The following is a 26,710-nucleotide window of genomic DNA, read 5'->3' on the forward strand; positions in this document are numbered from 1 at the left end:
CTTCTGCATAGCTGTATTTTATAATTTTCCTTATAATGGTGTGTTTGTGTGGCACCAGTTGTGTAAAAAAGATTTTATATATTTGTGATTTTTTTTTTCTCCCTCCCAGATAGGTGCGTGCTGCTACGTGGAATGTTCAGCTTTAACCCAGAAGGGATTGAAGACTGTTTTTGATGAGGCTATCATAGCCATTTTAACTCCAAAGAAACACACAGTAAAAAAAAGAATAGGATCAAGATGTATAAACTGTTGTTTGATTACGTGAGAAACATCTTCAGTGGCCAAGGAAACTGTCCACTTCTCTCAGAAAGCATATGAAACGCTACAGCTACACCCAGACCTCTTCTGAATAATGAAGCAGTTTAAAAGTTGAAAAGAAAAAACAAAAAAACAAAAAAACCCTGTCCTCAGAATTCTATAAAGTTCATTAAGAATGTTTCTTAAAGGTCCAAGAAGCAGCAAACAGCATCTGAAGCCACAATCTATTATAAATACTTTATTTCGACTAGATGGTACAATCTCTCAGGGGTTTCATAGTTTCAAAAGCTACAATCACATCATGTTGTAATGACATAAAAAAACAGTGCTGTTAAGTGGAACTGCCTGGCTTAGACCATGTACATTTCTGCACAGTCTTTATGGAATCTGCACAAAGAAATATCTTCTCCCTTTGCTCCAATTAATTGTTCTTGTATGTAAGTTCCTTTCTATTCCAGTATATCCAGAGTGGCGAAATGACAAGGCCAGCCATGTAGCCAAAGGTCGCTCCAAGCGTGCAGGAGATGGGCCATTCCTGAGGAGAGAATGTATGAGGTCAAAAAGAACAAATGTTTTATTATTACTTGAGCACAACTTAAGTGTAACCTAAATATTTCTATATTAAAGCTTAATGTGCTTTCTTAAAAGAATGCCAAAAGTATAATAAGGTCATAACTGCATTTATCATGAACACTAAAAATGTAGACATTTTAGTTAACGTGCTTTCAACTGTAACAAGGCTTCTGGTGACTGCAGATTTAGTTCGATGTGCCCCAGACTGCATGAGATACATGCTAAAATTACAAATTAAAATTTTGGGTCAGACTTTGCCATAACCCTGGACTCAATTTAGCTCTCTGAACTAGATGGTGATTTTGTTTTTTAATTTCCACATTGGCTCGTACATCAAATGAAAAGAAAAGTGTATATGCTGACCAAACCACAAGAAACTTTAAACTGTGTTAAAGAGAAAAGACCTAGAATTCAAGCATGTTACATGGACTTTATAACAAAGCAACTGCTTTCATAATAAAACTGATGTCACCTTCCAGATACAGATATTGGAACCATAGTAGACGTTACAGAAGTACAATTTATGTACACACTTAGAGTGTTAGTTAAATGACATCCTGGCTTCCAGATACCCATTTTCTCCAGCCATATTACATTTCACAATATTATATCAAGCCAGAAGTAAGTAACGTTGATTTATTTCATGCACGAGCAGTGCGTGTTGGTCCCTAGGTGAAAGGCCCTAGTTTAAAAAAATGTTTTTCATGTTCATCTGTAAAGCTTGTTTGGTATACTGGAGCCATTTCTAATCTTTCTCTAGGGAAACAGGCAGTAGAACTGTGTCAGAGGTGAACCATCTTAATTACTAGTTCTGTTACCTAATTAAGCGTCCTTGTTTGGTCTGCTGTCAGTCTACCTTATTCCAAATGCCATGCACCAGGCAAGAGTGTTAGATAAAGTTTCAGTGTGAACAAACTAATGCAGTTCAGAGAATCATAATCTAATCCATACATTTTTTCCCCAGCCTTTCCTACATTTAAACTTGCTGTTGCCTAAATTATGATTTATGTCTCTGGTGAACTTCTGTTGACTTCCATGACTTGAGCTTATAGCTACATCTATTGCACAGATTGGGTAATGGAACACTAAACTTTTATACTTGAAAATGACAGCCTTAACTGCTCATATCAGTCACAAATCTAGGATGTACTGTTGTGTGTGTGAGCTTTGTAGAGATTTTTAAAAATATAAGCATCTTCTTCCCCATTGAAGAGCAGAATCTACTGGATAACTAGTCCAGAGCTTTCTCTTTGAACTGAACAGTGTATGTCTTCTTTCTCCCAAGAAGTGGTGGTTCACGTTAAGTACCATGGCCTTATGTATGCTCAAATGGAATCTGATGTAACTTTCTCATTTAATTTTGGTCTGCTATTTTTAGATAGAACTGAAAAGAATTGTATACATTAATTAGTATATTAGCTAAGTTGTCCAACACATGGTATAAAGGAATTAAGACAGTAAAGTATTATACATTTATTTCTAACTTGCCTTTGAGGATTTGATGGGGATTTTTTTTTTTTTTCTTCCTCAAATTCACATCTCTGAAACACTTGGTTTCCTAGCCAATAAAGTTAAAATCTAGAATTTATCCTGCCCTAAGAGAAATGGACTAGGAATCTGGAAACACAAACTTTGGTGTCACCTCTGTTTCTTGACTGGGCCTCAGTTTCCTTATCTTTTAAATACGGGAGGTAGAAGAGATGATCTCTAAAATCTCTCCCATTTGTCTACTCTTCTGATGTTCTTCTTCCTCACTCACAGTAATCACTGTTGGACATGAACTTTTCGGCATCATGTTCTTAGATGGTAAGAATCCTGTACATAGATTGTTAGAACTCTAAGCAAAGACGATTGTCTCATCTGAACCTGAGGTGCCTTAAGTGCTCTATTGACCTTGAAGGGTTTGGAGTTTCCCACTGCTTATTAGGAGCCTTTTCACTGCTTTGGTCCTTTAGTATTTCTTTTCTGCAGAATCTTTCCTGCCACTTTATCTAAAACCAAAGATTTGTTTTCTGTTCATAAACAGATTGTAGAAAAGTTGCCTTATTTTCAAAAGCATGTCTTCATTTAAGGCTTAGGTTTCACCAGAAATTCAGGCTAATCACTGGAACACCTGGTTCAAAGTAGTGACATCTGGAAAATGAAATGCTTCAAAGTATCTTACTGACATGAATTTTCCTAGTGAATGAAAATACACTGCTTCAAATAGGGTCATATATGAATGAACTTAAACTTACAGTTAATATTTTTTGCATAGAGATAATCAATTCTGAAGTTCTTAAAAATAATTTTAGGAGCTTCCTGAAACCTTACTTAATACTTTGCTTATATCCTTACTCTATCTCTAAAGGTACATTCTAGGTTAGCCTATGTTGAATTATCATATTTCCAATCAGTAGAGCCTGAACTAATGGTTTTTATTGTGAATTATCATAGTTACTTTAGGCATTGCTTCCATTTGATTTTTAATTATTAATTTTAAGTACCAAATTAAATACTGGTTTGTTGGTGTTGTTGCTTTTTAAGTGATTGTTACTTTAATAGCGTCCCACCTTAACACTTGGGGTTACAAATAAAATAATATGCATAGTTTACTATCTATGTAAAGTACTGAACTTCTTACCTTAGTAGTTTTTATTTAACACTCTATGTAAACATTCAGGATAATACTCTTTCCTCTACTTCTCATGCTGTGAATCTGTGCTTCATCGGCCTATTGTGAGCAACTGCATTTTGGTAAAGAGCACGTCGTCAAAGTGTAGGCAGAATAATCATGCCTCGTGAATGCCAGCCAAATTCCAATTTGGGTTACTAAATTCTATTTTAATCACTTTGTAATTTCAGTGTGGCTCTTTGTTTCCAGACACATACATACACATACACACACATTCTTTAAGCAGCTGCCATACTTCATTCACCTCTAGTGGAATGCCAAAAATGAAGTCAATGTTAGTTAGAAAGTTCTGTCTAATGAGGGCTTAAAGCTTGGAACACTTGCTGTTCAACATCTCAAGAAATCTATGCCATCAGCAAATTAAAATGTTGGAATGGCTTTGAAGACTGTATGCTAGTGATAGGTCAGGCTTTCCTGCTTGACTTTTCTGAAATAAGTAGTTATTAATTATAACAGTCACTTTTTTTTTTAAAGAGAATTTCTTTATATAAGGGCAACCCTCCTGATCTTGGTAGACCAGACAGGGAATGGCGAAAGGAGCTGCTGAAGGGAGTTGGGGGAGGTTGCCGACATACAACCTTTCCTCAAGTAATTTCCTACTAACCTTCTTATAATTGCTTTAAAAAAAATTAAAACTATCCTATGGCAACAATTCATATTGACTTGTCAAATAACCCTAGCTTAATCACATATTTTCTTAATTAGATCTTGAAGTTTTCCATTTAAAATTACTGCCTATGAAGATGTTTCTATTTAACGTTCCTCATGCCACCAATAGGATTTAAAACACACACACACACACACACACACACACACGTAGTATCTATTGAACAGACACTTCAACTGTGTTGCTATAAACATTTCTCCAAATTATAGTAATCTGAGATGGCTATATATAATTGTTTTGTTTAAGGAAAATAGAAAACTCACTCGTGTAAAGGAAGTCACAAGTGTTTTACCACCAAAATGACTATCTTCGTTTTATCCAGTTTTTAAAATAAATTTAAGTGTTTTTAATCACTAAATAAGAATTTCCGCTGCATAACAAAAGATAATATAATGCAAGTGGGTAAAATTATTATGATTACTGTCAAAAAGAAAAGCTTAAAAAATGAGTAGCGGCACCATGTGAAAAAAATATCTTGCTGAGAGTACCACTGTTATCCTTCCTCAAAATCAGATGACTGTTTTCTATTGTATGTTTCAGTACTTAAACCAAAAAGGTCAGTATTCTCTTGAAATAATCAGCATTAACAAAGGCCTGATATTATAGGATCTTGGTACATGCTACCAACCATAAGTAATTTTTCTCTCAGAAATTAAACAATTTCACCCTAATAAGCTAAAAAAATTCTTAAATAATATATATATATATATAACTGTTTTTTTGTTAAAATCGATATTATTGCTGGTTGAAAGACATTTCAAAATTACACAAGCTTATTTCCACCTGAAAACCACACTGCTTTCTGATCAGTGCTTTCTAAAACAGTGCTTACATTTTAGGAAAGGAAAATGTACTGGTATATAGAGTTTGATATGTTTCAAAACATGTTCTAAGTAGTACAGAATAGTGATTAAGAACACTGATTTTTGTATTTGACTTGATTTGAGTCTCAGCTCTGCCATTTGTTAAATATGTGACCCTTGGATTAATTTCCCAAAGATACAAAGAACTTATACAGCTTAATATCAAAAAACCAAACAGCCCAGTCAACAAATGGGCAAAAAACCTAAACAGACATTTGTCCAAAGACAACATACAGACGACCAACAAGTATGTGAAAAGATGCTCAATAGCGTTAATTATCAGAGAAATGCAAATCAAAACTACAATGAGGTATCACATCACAAAAAAGTCTACAAATAAATGCTGAAGAGGGTGTAGAGAAAAGGGAACCCTCCTACACTGTTGGTAGAATATAAATTGGAGCAGCCATTATGGTAAACAGTATGGAGATTCCTTAAAAAATTAAAAATAAAATTAACATATGATCCAGCAATCCTACTCCTGGGCAAATATCTGGAGAAAACTCTAATTTGAAAAGATAAATGCACCTCAGTGTTCAGAGCAGCACTACTTAGTGTACAGCCCCTTACTGGCCATACGACCTTCGCCAGGTCACTTAACAATTGAGCCTCAGTTTCCCAATTGCAAAACAGGAATAACAACACCTCTTGCACTTAAAACATGGGGCTATTGTATTAAATGAAGTAATATTTTAAAAAACTATCATGAAAGCTGTAAAGTACCGTGCATCAGTATCATTCTGTATATTACATGTTTTAACTTGGAAAAAATTAAACTTACATTATCACTAGTGGAAGTACCTCTTAGGTATTCTAGTAGGTTAATAATTAGAGCCAGCAGTTTGGGACAAATAAAATAGTTCATAAGCAATGTTATATTGTGCTATAGGAACTATTTATTCCTTTGCCCTTGTAACATAAGCATCTTTAGCATATGCAGTTCTTCACATGATACGTATGGGATGCATAAAGCTTACAGGAGGGAACTCTCAAGAGGGATACAGCACATGGCATTATGTTAACCATATGTAGCCCCACCTCTGAAATAGAAGGGCAATTCCTGCTCCTAGCTGTCGTTTTTCATAACTTTTAAGAAGTATAAGCACAGAAACTGGTTATATACCAACCACTGGTAGACATTTCTGTCATTTTTAAGTCTCCATTTAAATGGCTCCATTCATTCAAAACTACTGAGAGCCACTCCTAAACCAAGAAGGTAAGGGGCAAACTAAGATTATTTAATTTTAGATAAATTTTAACAACAAAATTTTTTTTAAAATGTGCTACAGTATTATTTTTGGAGAGGTATGTGCTATCACAGATATCATGGGGACACTGACCTACCTGAAGATCAGAAAACCTAGAAACATAGAACTCACAACCATTAGGATTACTGGCTCTTTCAGATTAAAAAAAAAAAGAAGAAGAAGATAAAACCCAGGCAGTTCTAAATTTCTCAAGAACTACTTTTTAATATGTTTTGTTTATTATGCTTACAATAATTTACATTTACATGATTGACAGAATTCATCTTTTTCTAGTGGTTTTAAATGGTCATTTCTATTTTCCTCTGAATTTGGCTTTAGGTGGTACGTTTTTCCAGATGTTCTTAAAGCAAATGCTATTGTCGGATGTAGAAATACATGTGTAGATGAATCTGTTCAGCTGGATATATTTCTCTAGTTGTAAATCTGTCCTGTTTCACGTATACTGTACCACTCTCCTATGACTAAGAACACAGATTTAGGAAGAGCTATTTGTGGAGAGGTGCGTAGTCGCTGGGCCGGACCTTCTTGTCAAAGTGACAATAAATGGTCCTTGCCAGGACCATGCAAAAGGGTTACTTTAGCCAGCACTCTTCTCTCTCACATAAAAGTCCTGCTAGCAGATCATTTTCAATATCATTACCCTACAAGGAACCCACCTTTTAAATCCAGAACCATTTTCTATCAGTTAAATATTACAGGTTTTTTCCATTCTTCAAATATATAAATCACATTCATATAAACTAATATTTTATTTTGGCCTGTCTAAAACACTATATAATACCTTTAGTAACAGAAACACCAATTAACCTAAAAATATGCAACCCTTCAATAATTGAATCCATAATCCTAGTTTTATCCCTCACTCTAGCATTATTTGTAGTATTTCATCTAATTATCCTTATGCTCTCTAGCTTCAATTTATGAAAGTATTATCTGTGGCATCTGTGACTTTATATAAATGTTTCACAGATACTAAATTTTTAACCTGATAAAACCAGAGAAAACAAAAAAGGATTTTTAAATATAACAATGTCTCACTTATCTAGTATCTGATAGGAGTAAATACAAACATTTTTAAACAATTTTAAATTGTTTTAAAGACAATTTCAATCCATTTTGCCTTTTTACTTTATAAGAAGTAAGTGGGCTTAGAAGAGATTTGGTTCAAATCTGGTTCAATTCCATTTTGGAGACAGTAGCAATAAAGTCCAGAGTTTAAAGGCATTTGTTGGTTTTCTAGGTACAAAAGCTTCACATACTAGTTTTATATACTCTCCTACAAATATATTAAATTTTATGGTCTAAAATACATACATTACCAGAGTAGTCATGGCATTTAAATGAAATCCTCATGAGGGGAAAGAAATGCAATATAGTCAACTACTCAACCTTTTCCAAAGAGAGCTAAGCTATGGCCATTTTCTAAAAACAAAAGTTATGTTTCAGAGTCTCCAGGGACAAAGAGAATCATGGTGTCCTGGGGCTCTGGATCCTGAGTCTTTCTCTTACCAGCCAAGTAATACTGAGCAAGATGTGTACTCCCCTCGCCACACTTTGCTTTCTTATGTGTAGAAATGGGAATGAAACCTGCCTTGCACTGTGGCTGTCAGGATTAAGTTCCTTGGGTGACAGTGCCAAGTCCCATGCCTGATGCACACACAGAGGGATCTACAGATAATTACGTTTTCTTTCTATCACATTCTGAAACGTCAGACGGGATTGAAAAGTATGTGAAATCCAAATACCTTGAATACATAAATACTAGAGAAACAAAAGGGTGAGTTAACAATCCATTCTGCCAACTGAAGAACCGCTGGGCAGAATGAATAAAATAAACTGAGACAATTAACATACTCTCTAACACTCTGAGAACTCAAATAATGGAATTAGCAGTTTATTGGGTAATGCTAAAAAAAATAGTTATTAACCTACTCCTTTTATAGGTCACAAATGCCTGTAACATTAATTAAGCAGTAACTACGTGTTAGGTTCTGAACTAAGTCCTTTAGAAGGATTATATTATTTAATCTTCACTAGCAATTGGCAGAGCCAGGATTTGAACCCAATAATCTGATGCCAGAGCCCTGACCATCCTGGTATCTGTCTACCTATTACTAAAACATGTGGGTTTAAAAACTTCATGGTAAATTTCCTTTGCTCAGAATAACCAACAATTCTTAACCTCCCATTAATTTTCTTAGCAACATGAAATACTAGCCCATTTTGATAAAGAATTAAGACATTTTCTAGATGAAAGGCTCATAATCACCTATTATACAAAATATTTAGACCATATTAAATCTGAATCACAATATGAATCTAAATTATTGTTATCAAACAAATTCCAGTCTTGATAACATTTGAGTATCTGTTATACTTACATAGAATATATACTTTGTACACAGTAAGAACTCAACAAATATTTACTGATTAGCTATTTTTACAGCAGATAAAGCATCAAATTATAATGTACAAAGGTTTTCCATTGTCAAAATATTCATTTTGTCAGTAACCACAGCTATAAGCTTTCTCTTGGAGTGAAGAAGTCTGTCTGGGTTATGGACAATTCAAATGTTTGCAATGCAATAGTTAAGGCCCAGAAGAGAAGCAAGATGACTTTCAGTTATTTGGAAAGAAAACAGCAAAGATGCCCAACAACACAGTGGGTAGCCACCCGACCATACTCTCTTTCTGCAAATTCTCTTGCTGCCTCCTACAAAGGGAAGGCTTCCTCCAACTAAAAAGGTGTCTGGTATCTTTCGTCATCTGTCATTATGTAAAATTATTTAAAATTTCTATTGGTACATGAAAAAACTTTCTTTCATTGAGGCTATATATTTCAGTGGGACTTTCTAGTCATTTAATGATGAAACAATTTAAAAAATATAAGTATTCCTGAAACTGCTCAATACAGAAACTTGCATCATTATAATCTTATGTCTGGCCTCTAGAAATTTTATACAAAGTCAGATTTGAGTTCAAAGTCTTAAAAGTGGAGTTAAAACATGTTAAAGTTTTTGTAAGGTGGTCTGTGTGTGTGTGTGTTTAAAGAAAGTATAATTGCTTAACCAGATACTCTTGTTTTTCTAATTAGAATACAAGTAAAACCAGATCACAATCCAGAAAAGCTTGCTTTACCACAAACATGTCAAATCTGTACTGGACCACAAGGAATAGAGCACTAAAATCTGTTCCTAATACATGTTACAATTTCGATAATAATGTGTAGAATTCTCATGAAATTTTACTCTAGAAAAATCTCCATTCTGAGGTAATGCCACAATCTTGTATCTGATTTATTGTTCCTCTGGCAGATTCTGTCAGCACCATGAGCCACACTAAGTACTTACTCTGGGTAGTTAGATTTATGAAGGAAAAAACAAAACAGAACAAAAAACCTTGTTTGCTGAGAATAAAAAGTGAAAGAAAGAAAAGAAAAGAACCCTTATCATTTCTCCAGTACACCAGTAAACAATTACTAAAAGGGACAGGAGCAGGTGATTATTATGTGAATAAAAGATGACTAATTATACGTCAATTTTATCATTTCACCAACAGTATCTATCATAATTTTAAAAGATTATAGTGAATAAGTGGGTCATTAACTTGGAACACTCTAAAAACAACCCAACAGTAAAGATTATTAAACAACCAGTAATATTCCAGTCAAGTGAAACATTCTTAATGAAGACCAACATTTGTTATTTATTAATTAGCTAGATAGAAAATATTTTTAAACTCAGTAATTCAAATAGAAACTTTACATTAATTTAAAAAGTCTGATACCATTAGTTTGGATCCAGTTCACCCCTTATTATAAACAAGTACTGAAGTAGAAAACTGAGAGTCAGTGGCTAAAAGCCTAAACAATCAAAAATGGGTAACTGGATTATAAATAACTAAAATGTATATTTTCTTCACAAATCTAAACCCAGACTTTACAAAGGCACATCTATTCCCCATAATTCAGTATCTACTTCTACATAGTCTTATAAACAAAAGACTTATACAAGTGTAAGATATCAATCTTTTACATTCCAAAATATTCCATCTATATGCAAACTGACATGTTAATTACACATTGCCTTACCACCTCAGAAGCTGATGGCCCATACTGCTTCATATATTGATACTCTGTATTTAGATTTAATTGCATATATCTGAAAGTAATGAATTAAAACACAATTTCCTATGTATACTTTTCAGTGACTTTGATTGTCCTCCAATTTAAAAATCACTGACACTACTGAACGAAATTAAGTTCCGTAAGACGGTAACTTGGGTACAAATGAATCCTTATTTCCCAGTGATCACTGAGATGGCCAAGGAAATATAAAGGAAACCTTTATTAATACTATAACCTCGGGAAGGGTATCAGAGACACCATACACTCCAAACCTCCAGGGGTTTCTATAACACATAGTAGATGAAGACTCATCAGAGGGAAGGGCAAATCTACCAAACTTACTGAATGTAAAAGAACAATTCATCTTTCTGGGAGACATAACATCTAATAGAAAGCACAAAGAATGGGCTTAAAAAGTAAGAAGTTAAGTGCAAAGCATGCAATTCCTCAAGAGCCTTTGGAAATTGAGACACATAACAAAGATTTAACCCAGCCATTCATTATGTAGGCATTTACACTAAAGAGAAAATTGGACAAATCTGCAAAGATGTATGTTTTATGATAATCGCCATAATTCATAATAATTAATTAACAATGGTAAGAACTGTAAATAATCTAAGTGTCCATTTGTAAGAAATTGGCATATGATTTTACCAAAATAACAAAGTATTACACATATGTAAATTTTCACTGACATAGAGTGTGCTCCATAATATATTGTTGAAGGAAAAAAACACAGATTTAAAATAAACATGTATATTATGAATACATAAACAGAGAGCTGCAAAACTTATCACCAAAATACAAATGGGAGTTGCCTCTGGGCTGGATGTTTGATAATTTTTACTTACTTTTTATAGTTATTAGTATTACCTAAATTTTCTAAATAAATGTATACTGTCTTTGTAATCAGGGAAAATTCTCTTCATGTTGGAAAAAGAAAATATATTTTTTAATACTACAGTTCCATTTGGGAGAAATTATCTTAAGAAAATCATTGGAAAAATCCATTGAGATAGATTCAAAGATGTTTATAACAGCACTGTTTATAATAGTAAAATAGTAAAAACAGTAAAATATTAGCAATAACCTAAATGATCCATAGTTAATATGTTAAATAAATTTTAGAATAACTACATAATGGTTTACTACAAAGCCATTAAAAATTATGAGAAAGATGTAAACATTACTAGCTTAGTGACCTTACAAACAGTACATATCTTCTAGGTATGTTTCCTCATCTGTAAAATGGGGATAAAAAGAACACTTATCTCATAGTGCTTCACTTAGCTTATTAGCTACATCCTATTGTGACAAGAAATGAAAAACCTGATGCTTATGAGCTTCCTCTGATACCACAAACCCCTATTTCAAAACCTACTTTGTTATATGATTTTTAAAAAATCCCTCAATATCAACATTCAATTTGGCTATCAATCACGCTAAGAAAATATGAATCTAAGGCCATAAAGGCAATGAATATCAAAGTTGAAAATAGGGAATTCCTGTAACTTCTAGCCTATTTTTTAAAAAATTCTATACATATCCTCAAACTAAGCTTGTTTATTCACCTATACATATAGAAAAAATAGTGCTGGAAGATAGAAACAGGCTGATCTTGATACCTGTGGCATTAGACAGGCCCCAATGAGTCACCCAGATTATAGTGACAGAGGGAATTGGCATCCCTGATAAACTGAACAACAAAACAATTTATATATACATACTAGTTAGCTTCATCAGTTTAACCATCATTGTACAAACATCTATTTTGTTGCTTTAAGGAGCTCAAACCAACCTGCCATGGTCTTCCCCAATCGAGTGGAATAGGAAAGGCTCCAAGCCATGTTCCTACAAAACTAGAAATTGTAGTGATCTGGAGACTATTCTCCCAGATGGATGTAGCCCTGTAAAACACAAATATGTAAACCATTGGTGGTATATATCTTAGCTGCTAGGGAATCAAACAAACAGCACAAATTAACACTATTCATACATATATGTTCTGTTCATTTAAAATAAGTGTCTCAAATTGACATACCAATATTTGCCATGAATTATCAACGATTAATTGGTAAGAAGATATAACTGTTTTTCACCTGGAAAGGTAGTATGTGCACATAGTGAAAGTCAAACAATACGAAAGAGGGTTTGCAGTGAAAACTAAGTCCTCCTCCCATCTTAATCATCAACTCTGGTTCCTTTCCCCAAAAGCAACTGCTATTACCAACTTATTACATATCCTTCCAGAAATATTTTATGCATACACAAATAAACACAATTTTGTTTAGAATGATATATGCACATCTGCATATATGCATACATATATTATATATTCTTCAAAACAAAACTCAAATGCACCATCTTATAAACCCAGTTTAGCTGTTTTCCCTTGTTAACAGTTTTACTAGGATTCCATTGTATGAAGGAAGCATCGCTTATTCAACTAGCCCCTTATGGCACACTTCATTTAAGCAAATCAACTCTATTTGGTGGGGAAGGAGCAGAGAATGAGAACAAAGTATTTCAAAATATTTAGTGATTCTACCTACCATTCTTATTTGTTAAGTACACATTTTATAGTATAAGGGTGGAAAGACATAATTCTGCCAGTCTCTTAGTAAGTCTTGGTTTCAGCCTGCCCCCAATAGTGTGATCATTTAACCGCGTGGACCATGAGTCTAGTTATAGCAGAGTAAAATCCCACCACGATGCAATAACTGGAGTCCAAATATTTAGTGGTTTAGTTAGTTATTTAGTTATTACAAAGTTTATGAAAAGCAGTTTCTTCCTGCTGGTGTGGAAAAGGGGAAAATATTTGCTTTGTTAGTTTCTTTCATTAGAAATAGGTCAATCACATAAAATGTACACTGAATTAAAGCAATCCCGAACGGCAAGTCAGTGCCCAAACCAATCCCCAATGACCTGTCCATCTTATTACTTCTCATCCACAACCTACACAAGTTAAGAGCTTTAGCCTGTTTCTGTTGAAAACTGGGACTGGAAGAAAGTTGGAGGCAATCACCATACATCCACATTTGTGTTATTCGCTGGGCTTTATTGTTCTTTATTTTGTGTAACACTTAAAAATGCAAATCAATTTCTCAACTAGCGTTCAACAGAACAGAGATTTATCTGTTCTAATCTTGGAGGGAAAAAACTGGTGAGTTGAATGTAAAGAAAGAACTGTACTGCTCAGGCAACTTAAAGGATTTTCTAGGGTAATTTTTGACTTTATATGGCTGACAAATGTTGACTGCCTTTCACTTACACAACTTGTCTATGTTGCAATACATAAAGTTATGTGCCTGGAGACATAAGGTCTGGTAGAAGCTGAGAGCAGAGTTTACTTTCTGCTAGGAAGAGTTAACTTTTTCCATTTTATGAAAGAGGAGGAAGTTCAGCTGGATTTGGAAGAATGGGTAGTATTTGGTCTCAAAGAACTGGAGAAAGAGCTGCATTGTTGGTAGAAAGAACTTAATTAAAATTGGTTGAGGCCAAGTGGAAGAATGGAAAATAAGACTGGAAAAATAGGCTAGAGTTAGAATTTTTAAAAATAACTTTATCGAAGACAGTAAAAACTTGCCACAGAAAACCCTTTTCAGCCATACAATTCACTTAAAGTGCACAATTCAATGTTTTTAGTGTATTTACAGTTATGCAACCATCACCCCACAATAAAACCCTTTACCCATTAGTAGTCACTCCCAATTTCCCCTTCCCTCTAGACCTAGGCAACCACCAGTCTTCCTTCTGTCTCTATGGATTTGCCTATTCTGAACATTTCAAATAAATGAATCAATGTATGGCCTTCTGTGACTCATTTCTTCCACTTACCATGTTTCCAAGGTTCATCCATTTTGTAGCATGTAAAAACATTTCATTCTTTTTTATTGCCGAATAATATTTTGTTATATGGATATATCACATTTTATTTTTTCCAAACATCAGTTGATGGACACTTGGCTTGTTTTGACTTTTTGGCTATTACACATAATGCTACTATAAACATCCATGTACAAGTTTTGTGTGAACATATGTTCTCATTTTTCTTGGAGATATACTAAGGAATGGACTTGCTAGTAATTCTATGCTTAATCTTCTGAGTTTTGAGTAACTGCCACACTGTTCTCCAAGGCAGCTGAGCTATTTTATTTTCCCATCAGCAGTATACGAGGGTTCCAATTTCCACATCCCTGCTAACACTTATTAATGATTATAGCCATCTTAGTGGGTAGTGAAGTGGTATCTCATTGTGGCAGATTTAGTGTTAGGATTTCAGAAAAGCCTTGAAGGTCAAACTTAAACAAGTCCCTGAAGATTTCAAATCAAGGCAGCAATATGATCAGAGCTTAGTTTCAATAAGATTTATGTATGTATTGTCTAAGTTCTAAGCTCCAAGTTCCTTGGGCTAAGGAGCAAGATCCATGTCTTCACATCTTTCATCATTATACCACACTTGTGGCCATCTTATATTTGTTAAAGTAAGTGCAAATATCCAAGAGGTTGTCCTCTATTTTGTTTGTTTGGTACATTAAGAGCGTTTATGATCTTACATATAATAAGTGCAGAAACAAATGGAGCCAAGATCTAGTTTAAAATTAGAAAAATTCTGTAGCCTGTCTTTTTAAAATTAAAAATTTATATTTATTAAAATAATATATACAAGTGCCTTTAAAGTCGAAGATCATGATTAGACTAATAATAATAAACCCTCCCTGCACCCCTCTCTACTCCTGATATCGGCTCCAGAGGCAGGCACTTTCAACTCTTCCTGTGTCTTCTATGTACTTGAAATTTAAAAGAACATACATTATGCATAGATTTTCAAGATTTAGTTACTTTCTGCTTTCTACCATGGAAGAAGAGGATTTAGAACTCTTTACCCACAAGCCTTCCATCCCCACACACACATTTCTCTGTGACTCATCTTCCTCTTTGACGGTAATATCTCCTCTTCTCAGCTGGATCAATAGCACAGTGTCTACATTATGATGATTATGGAAATATTCATCACAGCTGAAAGCACACTGCAAACCATAATTACATTCCTTTCTTAGAGTAAATTTTAAATTTCCTTTGGATGTTAAGAATGCCTCTTTTTCACCCACCATTTGCTTACGTTCCTGTCACTAAGTCATCCTCAAATATTCCAAAGAAAACACACATCACCTCTAAATACTTGTTTGTGCTCCCCGCCTCTCTCTGTTCTCTTTCTTTTGTGGAGACACCTCACCTGCTCCAAACTGAACTGCTTGTTCTCTAAGCCTGAGGCACAGCTGCTGTCCTGTGAGTTCCCTACACCATCTTGTGAATTCCCTTTGCCTCTCTCAGTGCTTTGGGAACTCCTGTTCCCTGAATTCTAAGACTTCCTCCTTCTGTTTTCCCTTTCCTTTTTTTTTTTTTTTTTTCTTTTTTTAAAGCACCTCCTTTAATAGATTCCTGAGAAAGGGTACATGGAAAATAGATTTCAGAGATGTTTAAAGTGTGAAGATGACTTTACTATAATTGTTGGAAACCAATTTGTCTCAGAATGTTGAAGGCATTGCTCTATTGTTTTCTGATTCCCACCTGAGAAGTTCAGAGCCATTCTGGCTCCCAGTTCTTTTTTTTTTTTTTTTTTTAATCTAACTTTATTTCTGCATAGAAGATATGTTGGGGTCTTTTTATTTTGACTGTTTAGTGTTCACTGCACACAAGTAGCATGATTCAACTGTACCAGGAATTTCGCAGGAACCCAGCCTTTTAGAGAAATCTCGAAAGTCATTATCTGAGGGTATTCTTGTACCATTTTCCCCAGAAAGAAATCATTTCAATATTCTGCCTGGATGGTATAAGCCTGGCTGTCAGTGCACTGGGCCCAGTGGGTGAAAAGGACCAGGTACAAGGTGAAGACTCATTGTTCAATATGCAGAATTTCATTTAAGCCTTATTTCCTGAAGAGGTTGTAGCAAATAGGCTCAGGATCTGGGGGTAGCCAGAGTGGTTGGGGGAACATCTTCCCTTTCTCCATCTTCCCTTCCCCCACTATAACTTCCATTACTATAATATTTTTATAGCATTTATATTCTGTTCTGAATCCAATTCATTCAGTTATTTTTTGATACAGTGAGCCCCCTTGTATACAAACTGAATAATTCCTTCATCTGGAGAAAGTGTCTTCTGTCATATCTTTGAATTATTTTTTGTTTTGTATTTTAGGGGTATTAACTCGTCTTAAGTTGATCTCCTTTATCTGTTCTCTATATTTATCATTTCTTTTCCAATTGCTTTACTCTTCCCAACCCCCCTTAGCCTTCATTCATTTTGATTAGCTGAAAACTCTTCTCCATGCTACAACTTGATTTTCTAATTTATCTATGTTTCTAATTTATGATCTGTAATAGTGTGATCTGGATTCTCAATTTATTTCATTAATTCTGCAATTTCCTTCTCCACCTCATTTTCTTTCATTATCTCATCTTTGAGTTTGTATCTTATTGAATTCATCTCCTTAATAACATCTTTTCTGTGATAAATTGCATGGAGCTTTTTTGTTTGTTTTTGTTCCTTGGGTAGCATTTTCTTTCAGGCTGGATTCCTTATCTTCTATGACTTTTTCTTCTTCTATAGTGTGTTTTTAGGGGTTGCCATGCCATTTCTTTTCATCTTGCCCACACTTCACATGGTAAGGCTGTCCAAACTACCTGTTTGCTCAGATAAAATAAGTGAATTACCTTTGGAGCTGTCTTCCCATCTTAACCAACACCAATTTTTCCTGTCTGGAAGCTGCATTTTGAGGACTGGATGTTATTTTCTATCAAATTTCCTGTGACATGAGGCAGGAGAGAATAGAGGCAGATAGCTAGGGTAAGGGAAATGCTATCTTTGTGATTTAATCAGTAATATTCAGCTGAAATTTAATAAATGGTGGTTCCATAAATTAAACTTTAAAAAAACTTCTGACTAGAGCTTATGCATCCCATTAGAAATCAGATTAAACTACTGTAGCACAGTCTGCCTCCTTGGCAGAGTCCAGTAGGCAGCAGCCCTGGTAGGCTGATAAAAAGTATAAACAGCACTGATGGGGATTTGGGAAAACTGGCACTGTGTTGAGTGTGTGTGTGTGTGATATATATATATTATATACATACAATATACATATATTTCAAATTAGAACTTTAGTTTGGCAATGTTTATCAACTTTTTTTGACTTAGGAATTCTACTCCAGAAATCTGGTATACAGAAATCCCTGCACAAGCATACAAAATTATAAGGTACAAAGATGTTCATAACATTATTTATAATCATGAAGATCTGATAATAACCCTCAATAGGAAATTAGTTAATAAATCATGGTACACAGAATACTTATAATGATGGCTAACTGCCCAACATTCATCTCATCTCTGATGATTAGACTAATTAAATCATGCTGATCCCATTCTCTCTCCCAGTGACTAGTTTAGGAAGACTGAAGGAAGAGAAGCTGCTGCCATCTCGGTACCAGCCTGAGGATAAGAACCAGGAGAACCAGTAAGAAGTACAGTCACAACTTGACTGTCTGTATCTAGAACCACACAACCTCTATTGTGTGAGATCATCAATTTCCTTATTGCTCAACCCAGTATAAGCTGAAGTCTTCCATTATTTATAGATGAAGATATAATAAGGATACTATGCAAGGAAAGGTAGATTATACACACATACAATGAAATACATTCCCAATAAGTGAAAAAAAAAAGCAAGTGATAAAGGAGTGACCAGCATAACCATTTTTGTTTTTAAACTACATATGTTTTTGCACAGATAAAATTAGAATATATAAAATCTGATGGTAATGGCTGCTCTTCAATATTTTTCTATTACTTGAAGTTTTATAATACATATTCTTTTGGAATAAACAAAAAAATTCCTTTTTATTCACTGATTTATAGCAGCACTGACTGACATATTCTCATTTTATAAATTGCCATAGTAAAACCATCTGAATTCTATAGTTAATGGCTAATTTCTTCATAGTTAAGGAATGTACACATAATCAAGAGGATTGAAAATAGAGTAAACAGTTCACTATTCTGTGAACAAACTTAAAAGTGACCAAAGCAACATTACAGATAATCTTCATGACAATGAGTTCTAAGTAACTATCTACACTATTTGACTCCACTGAAATTCATTATGTCAAATCTTAATTGAAATAAATAGACCATTTTGAATGCCTACTATCTCTGTGTCAGACACTGTATCAGGTACCTGAGACAGTTTTCAGTAAACATTATGGCTCAGGTAGGCAGTGCTTATTTAGATGGAGCTGATCTTTTTAGCTGTTGATCTCTTCATCTAAAAAAGAGACACCAAATAACTCCTCCTAGTGGCTAAAGATATTTTGCAGAATTCTTATATAAACTTTTCCCTTTACCCACTGAATAAATATTAAAATGAATGCCTCTTGGCCACTAAATTTTTGTGCTCTCATTAAGGCTAAATTACCTAATTTTTATACGTATAAATTTTTGGTCATTCACCATCCTTCTACTCTTAACGTCCGCAGTGCTTTTTTCAATATAAAATCCATTTCAATACAAAGATGGCAAAAAGCGGCCTGCTATCTTTGCTACACAAATAGGTCATACAGGCTGTCTTCACTTTGGCAAGATAGCTATAGATTCAGAAAACTATTGAGAAATTCAGTTTTTTTCATGTCACTAAAAGTGATCAGGTTCTCACTTAAACATCAAACAATAGCATAAAATAACTGATAAATAAAAAAGCAAACTTCAATGAAAACTGTAGGACTAAGGTAGTCAGATTATCATCTGCATTCATAAGAAAGTCAACAAATGGGAGAAAGAAACCCCACGATAATTATAACATCAAAGCAACAAATTGAAGTAAACTAGTACAAATTGAGTATATTCAGTAATAAAGTACACCAAAAAGAAGTTGGCAGAATTTTTTAGAAAACTATATGACTTTTATACCTTCAAGTTTCTTTAAAATAACCCTCTTTTAAAAAAAAATCTGGAATAATCTGTTATTAGAAATTTGAGAAGGATATTTTTGCAGTCTACTGAAGTTTAGGTGGCATCAGAGAAATCTAACAGCTTCCTGCTACAGGCTTAGCTTGAAAAAGTTCTAAGTTTCAGGTATACAGTATTATAATTTGATATCTGTATGTATACATTACAGTGCTCAATAGGAACATGAAAAAGTGCTTGACCTCATTAGTCAGCAGGGAAATGCAAATAAAAACACAAAGAGGGAACACTTTACACCCATTAGGATGGCAATAATCAAATAGTCAGATAATAACAACTGTTGGTGAGGATGTAGGGGAATTGGAGCCCTCACACACTGCTGTGGACATGTAAAATGGTGCAGTCACACTGGAAAAGTCTTGGCAGTTCTTCAAATGAGTAAACATGGAGTTACCATATGACCCAACAATTTCACTCCCTGGCATAGATTCAAGTGAGAAAAAAAATATGTCCGCATAAAAACCCGAACACAAATGCTTATGGCAACTTATTCAAAACAGTAAAAAGTGAAAACAACCCTGATGTCCATCGACTGATGAATGGATAAACAAAATGTGGTACATATCCACACTGAATTGCATGTTACAAAGGTGACGTGCACGGTATTTGAATTATATCTCAAGACTATTTAAAAAACCCATCTCCCAGCTATCTCAGTTTCCTTGGTGTGTATGAGCCACACCCTCCACTTCTGTCTTAACTTTCCAACAACTCTCATTTGCCACTTCATGATAACTTGCAAGAGGCAACCCTTCTCACATCTACTTCCAAAAGCAAATTTCAGGTTTTTTCCAAGGAAAAGTATCATATTTATTATAATATTTATGTATTTCTTAACCATTTAACATGTATTAAGCTGTCCTACTATTTTTTATTAAGTTCCTACCTTTTTAAATGTGTTACTGATGAAGGTTTTGAGTGTCATGGCCTAATCCCATCTTTCCCATAAGCTCTGTGTTTTCTATTGCCTGATTTTGCACAATGCAGGGATTTTTAGGAATGCACACACCATCTTACAGCAGAACTGACAATAGAATCAGATGACAGTATCTCCCCCAAATACACCATTAATGCTATCATCAGAAACAGAATTCAAAGCTGGATAAATCACCAATCCAAACCAATAAGGTTTCAACTGATTTTCACTGTTTAAAATTTTCAAACTAAATTCTAAAAGAAATTAATGCCATTTGGGATGCCATCGTAACAACGTGGGAAAAAGTGACGATGATACTTTTGTTTTCAAGAGACCTGATGAACACCAGAAGATGGTTCTGAAGGGGAACAAACAGTATGCATTTCAAAAGGGAAAAGACAGTAATTTATGGAGCCTAGCTACCTGGCAAGCATCCTCTGCTCTCTTGGGCCGTTCTCTTCCAAATCACACAAGAATACTACATTCATTTCCGTTTCTAAGGTTTCATTCATTCCCCTAGAACAGGTGTCTCCTCTTTCCCCTTAAGTCTCACCAAATCTCTTACTCCTGATCCTTCATAGGTCATCCCCTCCTTCAGCTCATTCTTCAGTGGTCTCCTCTTCAGTGGACCCTACTGAGTTCCTGAAACATTTACTGTCTGATTTACACAATTTTAGTCTTAGGTTGTTTGCTCATTTCATCCTTGTCCCTTGAATGTCCAAGCTCCTCAGGGAGAGAATCACGGCTAGTACTTCAGACTCTACCCGGAGCTTGCACAACATAAAGCACAGAGGTAAGGGCTCAAGATGTTTCTGCTGCTGGGTGATAAATAGGACAAAATCATGTGCACCAAGTAACTTTCTAGTTTTCTGAGTTATGCCTCAACTATTTCTGATACAAGTAATTTCAATGCCTTTCAAGATGCTGAATTTTTACTTAGCCACGCTGAAAATATATACAGCTGCTAAGGGAATAAAATCCTGTAAAAATTTGCACTCGGATATCTCTCCATGAAAGACGCCAAACAAGAAATTATGGTTGTTACAGTAAACATTTTTGGATGGTGAACCCCAATTCTACATTTTAAGATGTATGGGAGCAATTTTATCTGTAGCAATTTTATCACAGTGATAAATTATCCCTGAGGTGTGGTTTTCAAAGCTTTCTTTTGGTAGCAGAAACCCTTTTCAAGCAAAAGGCTAAGCGGAATTCTATCATACAGAAAAAAAGCAAAGTTGATCTTGCTGAAGTGGAGGGAGGGGCCTATATTCCGCCTGCTTGGGTCCCCTCAAGTGCATACCACCCTTTCCTGGCCCTGGTCCCCAGCTGCAGCGGGCCCTTTAGGCATCTCTGAGAACCATACAGTGCTGAGAAACACTCAAGGAACAATCAGCAAGCTGTCATGAGTAGAAAAGTACATCACTAGTTTTTAAAAATTTCAAACATTACTAGGATAGAAAATTAAAACTTACCCATTTCTACTGAAAACTCTTAGCCATGCTTTGAAGTTTGGTCCTAACAAACATAAACAAGGTACAGTAGTAAAAGTAGATAAAAGAACTGCAAGTGAAAATGTTTCCAACACCAACCTAGGGAAAAAGACACTGTATTAACTTTTTAAGTGTTAAAGGTGCATGTACACATGCATGTATCATCCTTTTTATTTAACTAGATTTAATATAAAAATATTTTCTTATACTTTGAAAGGTAATATGAGTTCTATCGAAATGATAACTATAAAAAATGTTACTACTGAAATGCAAGCTATAAAAAATGACCTAGCAAATATCTGGCTTTAACAATAGAGTTCAAAAGTGTTAACTGCCCTATGATTTACACTGAGACTGTCCATTGCAAGAAACGCCATTTCTCGATCACTAACTTTTTCCTCAATATTCTCTGGAACTTTCTCTGCAACCAGTGGTTCAAATTTAGGTTACATCAGAACCAGTTGGAGAGCTGGATAAACTGAAGGTTGGAGGAACCCTACTCCTGGAGTTTCTAAGTCCTAAGAATCTGCACTTTGATAAAACACTGATGCTGCCAGTTTTAGAACCCACTTTGAGAATCACTGCTCCAGACATTCATTCTACTTTAAAATGGACTGGACAGAAACTGCCACTTCCCATTACAAAGGTCTTGTCCTCCCCCTCTCTAGAAAATAATTACCTGTTAATTTAGTGTGTGTGTATGTAACCATGTATAAATATATATATATGTGTGTATATATATATATATAAAACTATATACATGGCTGTGTATCACATCACTCATTTTACCATGATTATTAACCACTTAAAGTTTCCCAAACTATAATGAATATCGTATAAGACATATTCATGAATTTAGCTTTCATTGATTTAAAATTGTTCAGTTTTGAAAAGGTGTTCACTTAAATTTTACCTTTAAACTAGAAACATTAGCTCATTACATAATTAAATACAAGAATCAACTCCCTTTCCTTAAGAAAACATACTTTTTTCAAGCACTTCAGAATCTCATTTATTAGGAACTGATATGCTACTTATAACTAATTTATAGTAAATTTCCTTAGAGGTTCTAAGGGCCACACACTTATCGGCATAGTAGTTTCTCATCTACCTCCCTCCTTTATGTAATTGAGTAATAGAAGGCTAGGTATTAGGAGCATTTAATGAATTAAGTTATTCCACTGTCTCTTAAAAGAATAACACTGCCAAGGAAGGGCAATGATGTCAGTATCCTTCCATGATCCATTAATTAAACACACAGTGTTTCTTTCTCTAATCACCAACAGAATTAGCATTTGGTTTAATAAATGACTGTTTTAAAATACAATTGCCTTAAGGTAAAAGTTTCAGACTTACTCTGTTAGTGGTGCTCCATATAGAACAAAAATTACATGAAAGGAGAAACAAGACATAAGAAAGTAGATACAGCATTTCAAAAGTCTAGTTACCTAAAAAAGAAATGAATAATTTAAAGAGTTAAGAGAATATCTAATGAACAGCAAATGCTTTGATTTTGTCTACAAATAAAAGTTATTCCCATAATGCATAACATAGATGAATACTCTTGGGATTTGCTCCTGAAGTCAGATCATATATTCTTTGCACAGCCCTGTAAAAAGGCCTACAAGTATAACCCCCATATCTCACACATCCAACCAACAGTAGAGTCAGAAAACGTTTCTGTTTCTATACTATATACTGAACTATGTTGTTAACCAGTATTTATGAAATATTTACCAATAACAGAGTGCTAGGCTACAAACCCACCCCAACAGTTCTTATTTTGTAATAATACATGAAATACTTACAGAAAATAATGACTATAGTAATTTTTTTATTTTAAAACAAAACTTCTAGGAAAATTGGACCAAAAAAAAAGCACAATGTTAAATTATCTCCCAAATCATATTCATGTTACTATATGATCCATAAGAAAAAAGACCTGCATGTCTGCAAATCATTACGTGGGACTTGATTTGGAGCTCAATAAGATCTAATTATAAAATACACGTTGAGCTTTTTAAATCACAGGGTAGCAAAAGTGTTTTAAATTACCTAATAGAATACAAGAGTACTGAATAATGTTAAGTGGGGACTTTATTAATTTAAAGTAAAAGTCAAGTGTTACCCAGGAGTGAATATTCCAGAAAATAGATTCCAATTTCTGAAAACTTTACTGCTTAGTCAAGGAAGGCCACGTTTGAAACAAAAGCTACCAAGGAGGCTTATTTCGTAATTTCTGAAAAACCCACTGTGTCTTTCAGAAATGCAAAAGATAAATGAAAATAAACTGAAAAGTCTTATAAAATAAGATTTAAAGATGTGATTGTTACATTTATCTTCAACAATAACAAAAAACATGACTATATACTTTCACAATGCTATGATATCCATCCAATTAACGCATGGCAAGACTTTATCATACATTGTAGGCAGTCTTCCAGCAAGCAATAGGCTACTGCTTTGGGAGGAAAAAAATCAGGTCCTTTATTCACTGTAAATAACCCAATAAGTACTTGACTAAGACTTTATTCTTCCAGTAAAAGAAACATCACGTACATATAAAAATCAGTTATCAAGAAATTAGCCTTACCTTGTACGATAATGAACTTCTTTTAGAAGATGTGTTTGGTTTCCCTACTAAATATAATACTAAATTGACGGCAGTTACAAAAACAGAACAGATGCACAACCATGTTAAGTGTGTTTCCAATATTGAGAAGTTCTCCAAGAAGAATGATGGAATGAAGATGCTTAGGATAATTGAAAATATGCATAAAAGATGGGCATACAGTAGTCTCTTGATGTCAGTGTCTTTCATGGTGTTTTCTTGAGTGGCTTTCTAATGAAAAACAAATTAAGAAAAGACGATAGGCAATAATGACTTTTTCCATTGTCCTAAATGCTCCAGTGTCTAAAAAGAAGCCATGAACCAAAGTCAATTTTCTATGGGCAATAATGTCTTAGTTTGGAATACAGGAAGATGCATATGTGTAAATACACATGTAGACTAACATGGTACAAACAGCTCTCAGAGCCTAAAAAAAGGACAAATCTACTAATTTCTTAAATATTTGTGACTAGTTTCTGCAAAACGGTCATGTGCTAGGTCTAATTAAGTAATTCATTTTTTTTCTTTTTTTTCCAAAATCAGAGGTGAAAAAAAAAAAAAAAACCACATGGGTTAATGATTTGTCCTGTTGGTACTATAAGCTATGTATTCTAGAAACCCCATGAATACACTTTGGCTGAATTGTTGGCACTTTTTATCATGGTGGTCCCTTGTCTAACATCACAGTAGTTCACGTCTTCTAGCATACACCAAGTGATGCCAGGCGCACACTGGAATACTCAAATGGTGGCCAGTGTTATCAAGATCATTTAAAGAACATTATGCTAAACTAAGGGAGCCCAGTGCTTAAAACAACAACAACAACAACAACAAAAAACACCAAAATGACAAGGTTACAGATGCTAGCTAGAGTCCAAAAGTAGAGCATGAATAAAAGGAGGAAAAATATTTACTGTCTCTTTCTGTCCAAAACACGTATTTTATGTATGTATGTATTTATAAATTACCTAACAGAGAGCTTATACATAGTATTGACTGTTAAGTAAGGACCTTATTAAAGTAATAGTCCACATGTTATACTGTGGTGAATATTCCAGAAAAAAAAGGTAAATATTTTATAGCCACACACAGGGCTCCTACTAGGGCAAAAGGGCGAATCCAAGCCTTATCTTAACACTCTCGTTTAATTCACTCTATCCTTTTCAAAGGCAAATACTTTACCGATAAGGAAACAAGCTAGGGCAGATTAGGAAACACTTCAAGGTCCCAAGCTCCCAAATGCTAAAGCCATTTCAAAGTCTAGCCTCTTTGATATAAAGATGCACACTAGGGGGTCCAGAAGAGAATGAGTGGCAAGAAAGGAAAAAGGAAATGGTCCCAACTTCAGCTGAGGGGCGGGGCGGGGAATCCAGAATACATTCTCTCAATAGACACTCCTTTAGATATTTTTCTGGGCCACCCTCAGAATCCCAACTGACAGGAGCAGATTTGGACCCAAGACAGTGAGTGGTACCCAAACTCAAATGCTTGCTGAATGAATGAATGAACGAACAAACGAACGAAGACTGGGTCCCGCGTTGCCTTTCCTGAGAAATTAGCCCTGTGTTAGGCCCTGGCGAGCCCAGGACTCCCGGCAGGTGCCCCCGAGGATGGCCAGGACCCCGGTGTCCGCAGTCTGACCTGGCCTGGGTCCTCATGACTTGCAGCGGCAGAGAAGGCCCTTCTGGGCGGCTCCTGGAGGAGCCTTCGCAGGAGTCGCGGGACCTTAATCTGCCGAGGCATCCCAAACTGGGTCGCTAGGGACTCTTCCCAAGCCTCAGTCGGCCGGGATGTGAACAACGAGGGACGAGTTGAGAAGCATAATCAAAGAGCACAGGCGTGGAGATCAATAGAAACGGAGGGACAGACACATAAAGTCGGATCCAAAAGAGTGCCAGGTATCAGGGCAGTCCCTGGGTCTCGCCCGAAGGGTGGCGCTCGAGGGGCCGGCGGGAGTGGAAGGACCGGGACAGAGATTCCCAGCAAGTTGGGCAGTTGAGGGGGGTGGCTTGCAGCCCCGGGAGGCTCGCGTGCCGGGAACGTCCGGCTGGGCTTACCTAAAGCTCCCGCCCGCGGAAGGGAAGGAACGGTTACCACCTCCTACCATCAGGTGCTACTCGCCGCCCTGACTCTCGCGCAGGCGCAGGACCCAAGGCCTCATAGCCAATTGCAGAAGGTGAGGCGGGCCAAGAAGGCAGCCCCGCCTTCCCGCTCGCGTTTATTCCTCCCGCCGCTTACCAGGT

At 35.3% G+C, this 26,710-nt stretch overlaps 2 protein-coding genes across 2 annotated transcripts in view; one reads left to right on the forward strand and one right to left on the reverse strand.

The window, feature by feature from the left end:
• The window catches only part of RHOQ (ras homolog family member Q), a 35,504-nt gene extending 32,076 nt beyond the window's left edge, over positions 1-3,428 (forward strand). The window contains exon 5 of the mRNA XM_032497467.1: positions 110-3,428. Coding sequence (XP_032353358.1) covers positions 110-265 — 156 coding nt within the window. The 3' untranslated portion in view covers positions 266-3,428. The remainder of the gene's footprint in view (positions 1-109) is intronic.
• On the reverse strand, positions 482-26,669 carry PIGF (phosphatidylinositol glycan anchor biosynthesis class F). The gene is made up of 6 exons (XM_006185767.3): positions 26,525-26,669; positions 24,450-24,698; positions 23,213-23,304; positions 21,839-21,955; positions 12,228-12,336; positions 482-793 (listed from the first exon to the last, which is right to left on the reverse strand). The coding sequence occupies exons 2-6, from the start codon at positions 24,675-24,677 to the stop codon at positions 680-682; spliced, it is 660 nt and encodes a 219-aa protein (XP_006185829.1). The 5' UTR covers positions 24,678-24,698; positions 26,525-26,669; the 3' UTR covers positions 482-679.
• Between the last annotated feature and the right edge of the window lie 41 nt (positions 26,670-26,710).

This window comes from Camelus ferus, chromosome 15, assembly GCF_009834535.1.
Source record: "Camelus ferus isolate YT-003-E chromosome 15, BCGSAC_Cfer_1.0, whole genome shotgun sequence".
Taxonomy (NCBI): Eukaryota; Metazoa; Chordata; class Mammalia; order Artiodactyla; family Camelidae; genus Camelus; species Camelus ferus.

Excerpts from the sequence above, each read along its gene's own strand:
- PIGF (XM_006185767.3), bottom strand. The coding sequence starts at position 24,677 with ATGAAAGACACTGACATCAAGAGACTACTGTATGCCCATCTTTTATGC. Across the intron at positions 21,956-23,212 it reads TATGGAGCACCACTAACAGA|GTTGGTGTTGGAAACATTTT; the intron begins GTAAGTCTGAAA and ends CTTTTTCCCTAG. Across the intron at positions 12,337-21,838 it reads AGAGTTTTCAGTAGAAATGG|GGCTACATCCATCTGGGAGA; the intron begins GTAAGTTTTAAT and ends TGTGTTTTACAG.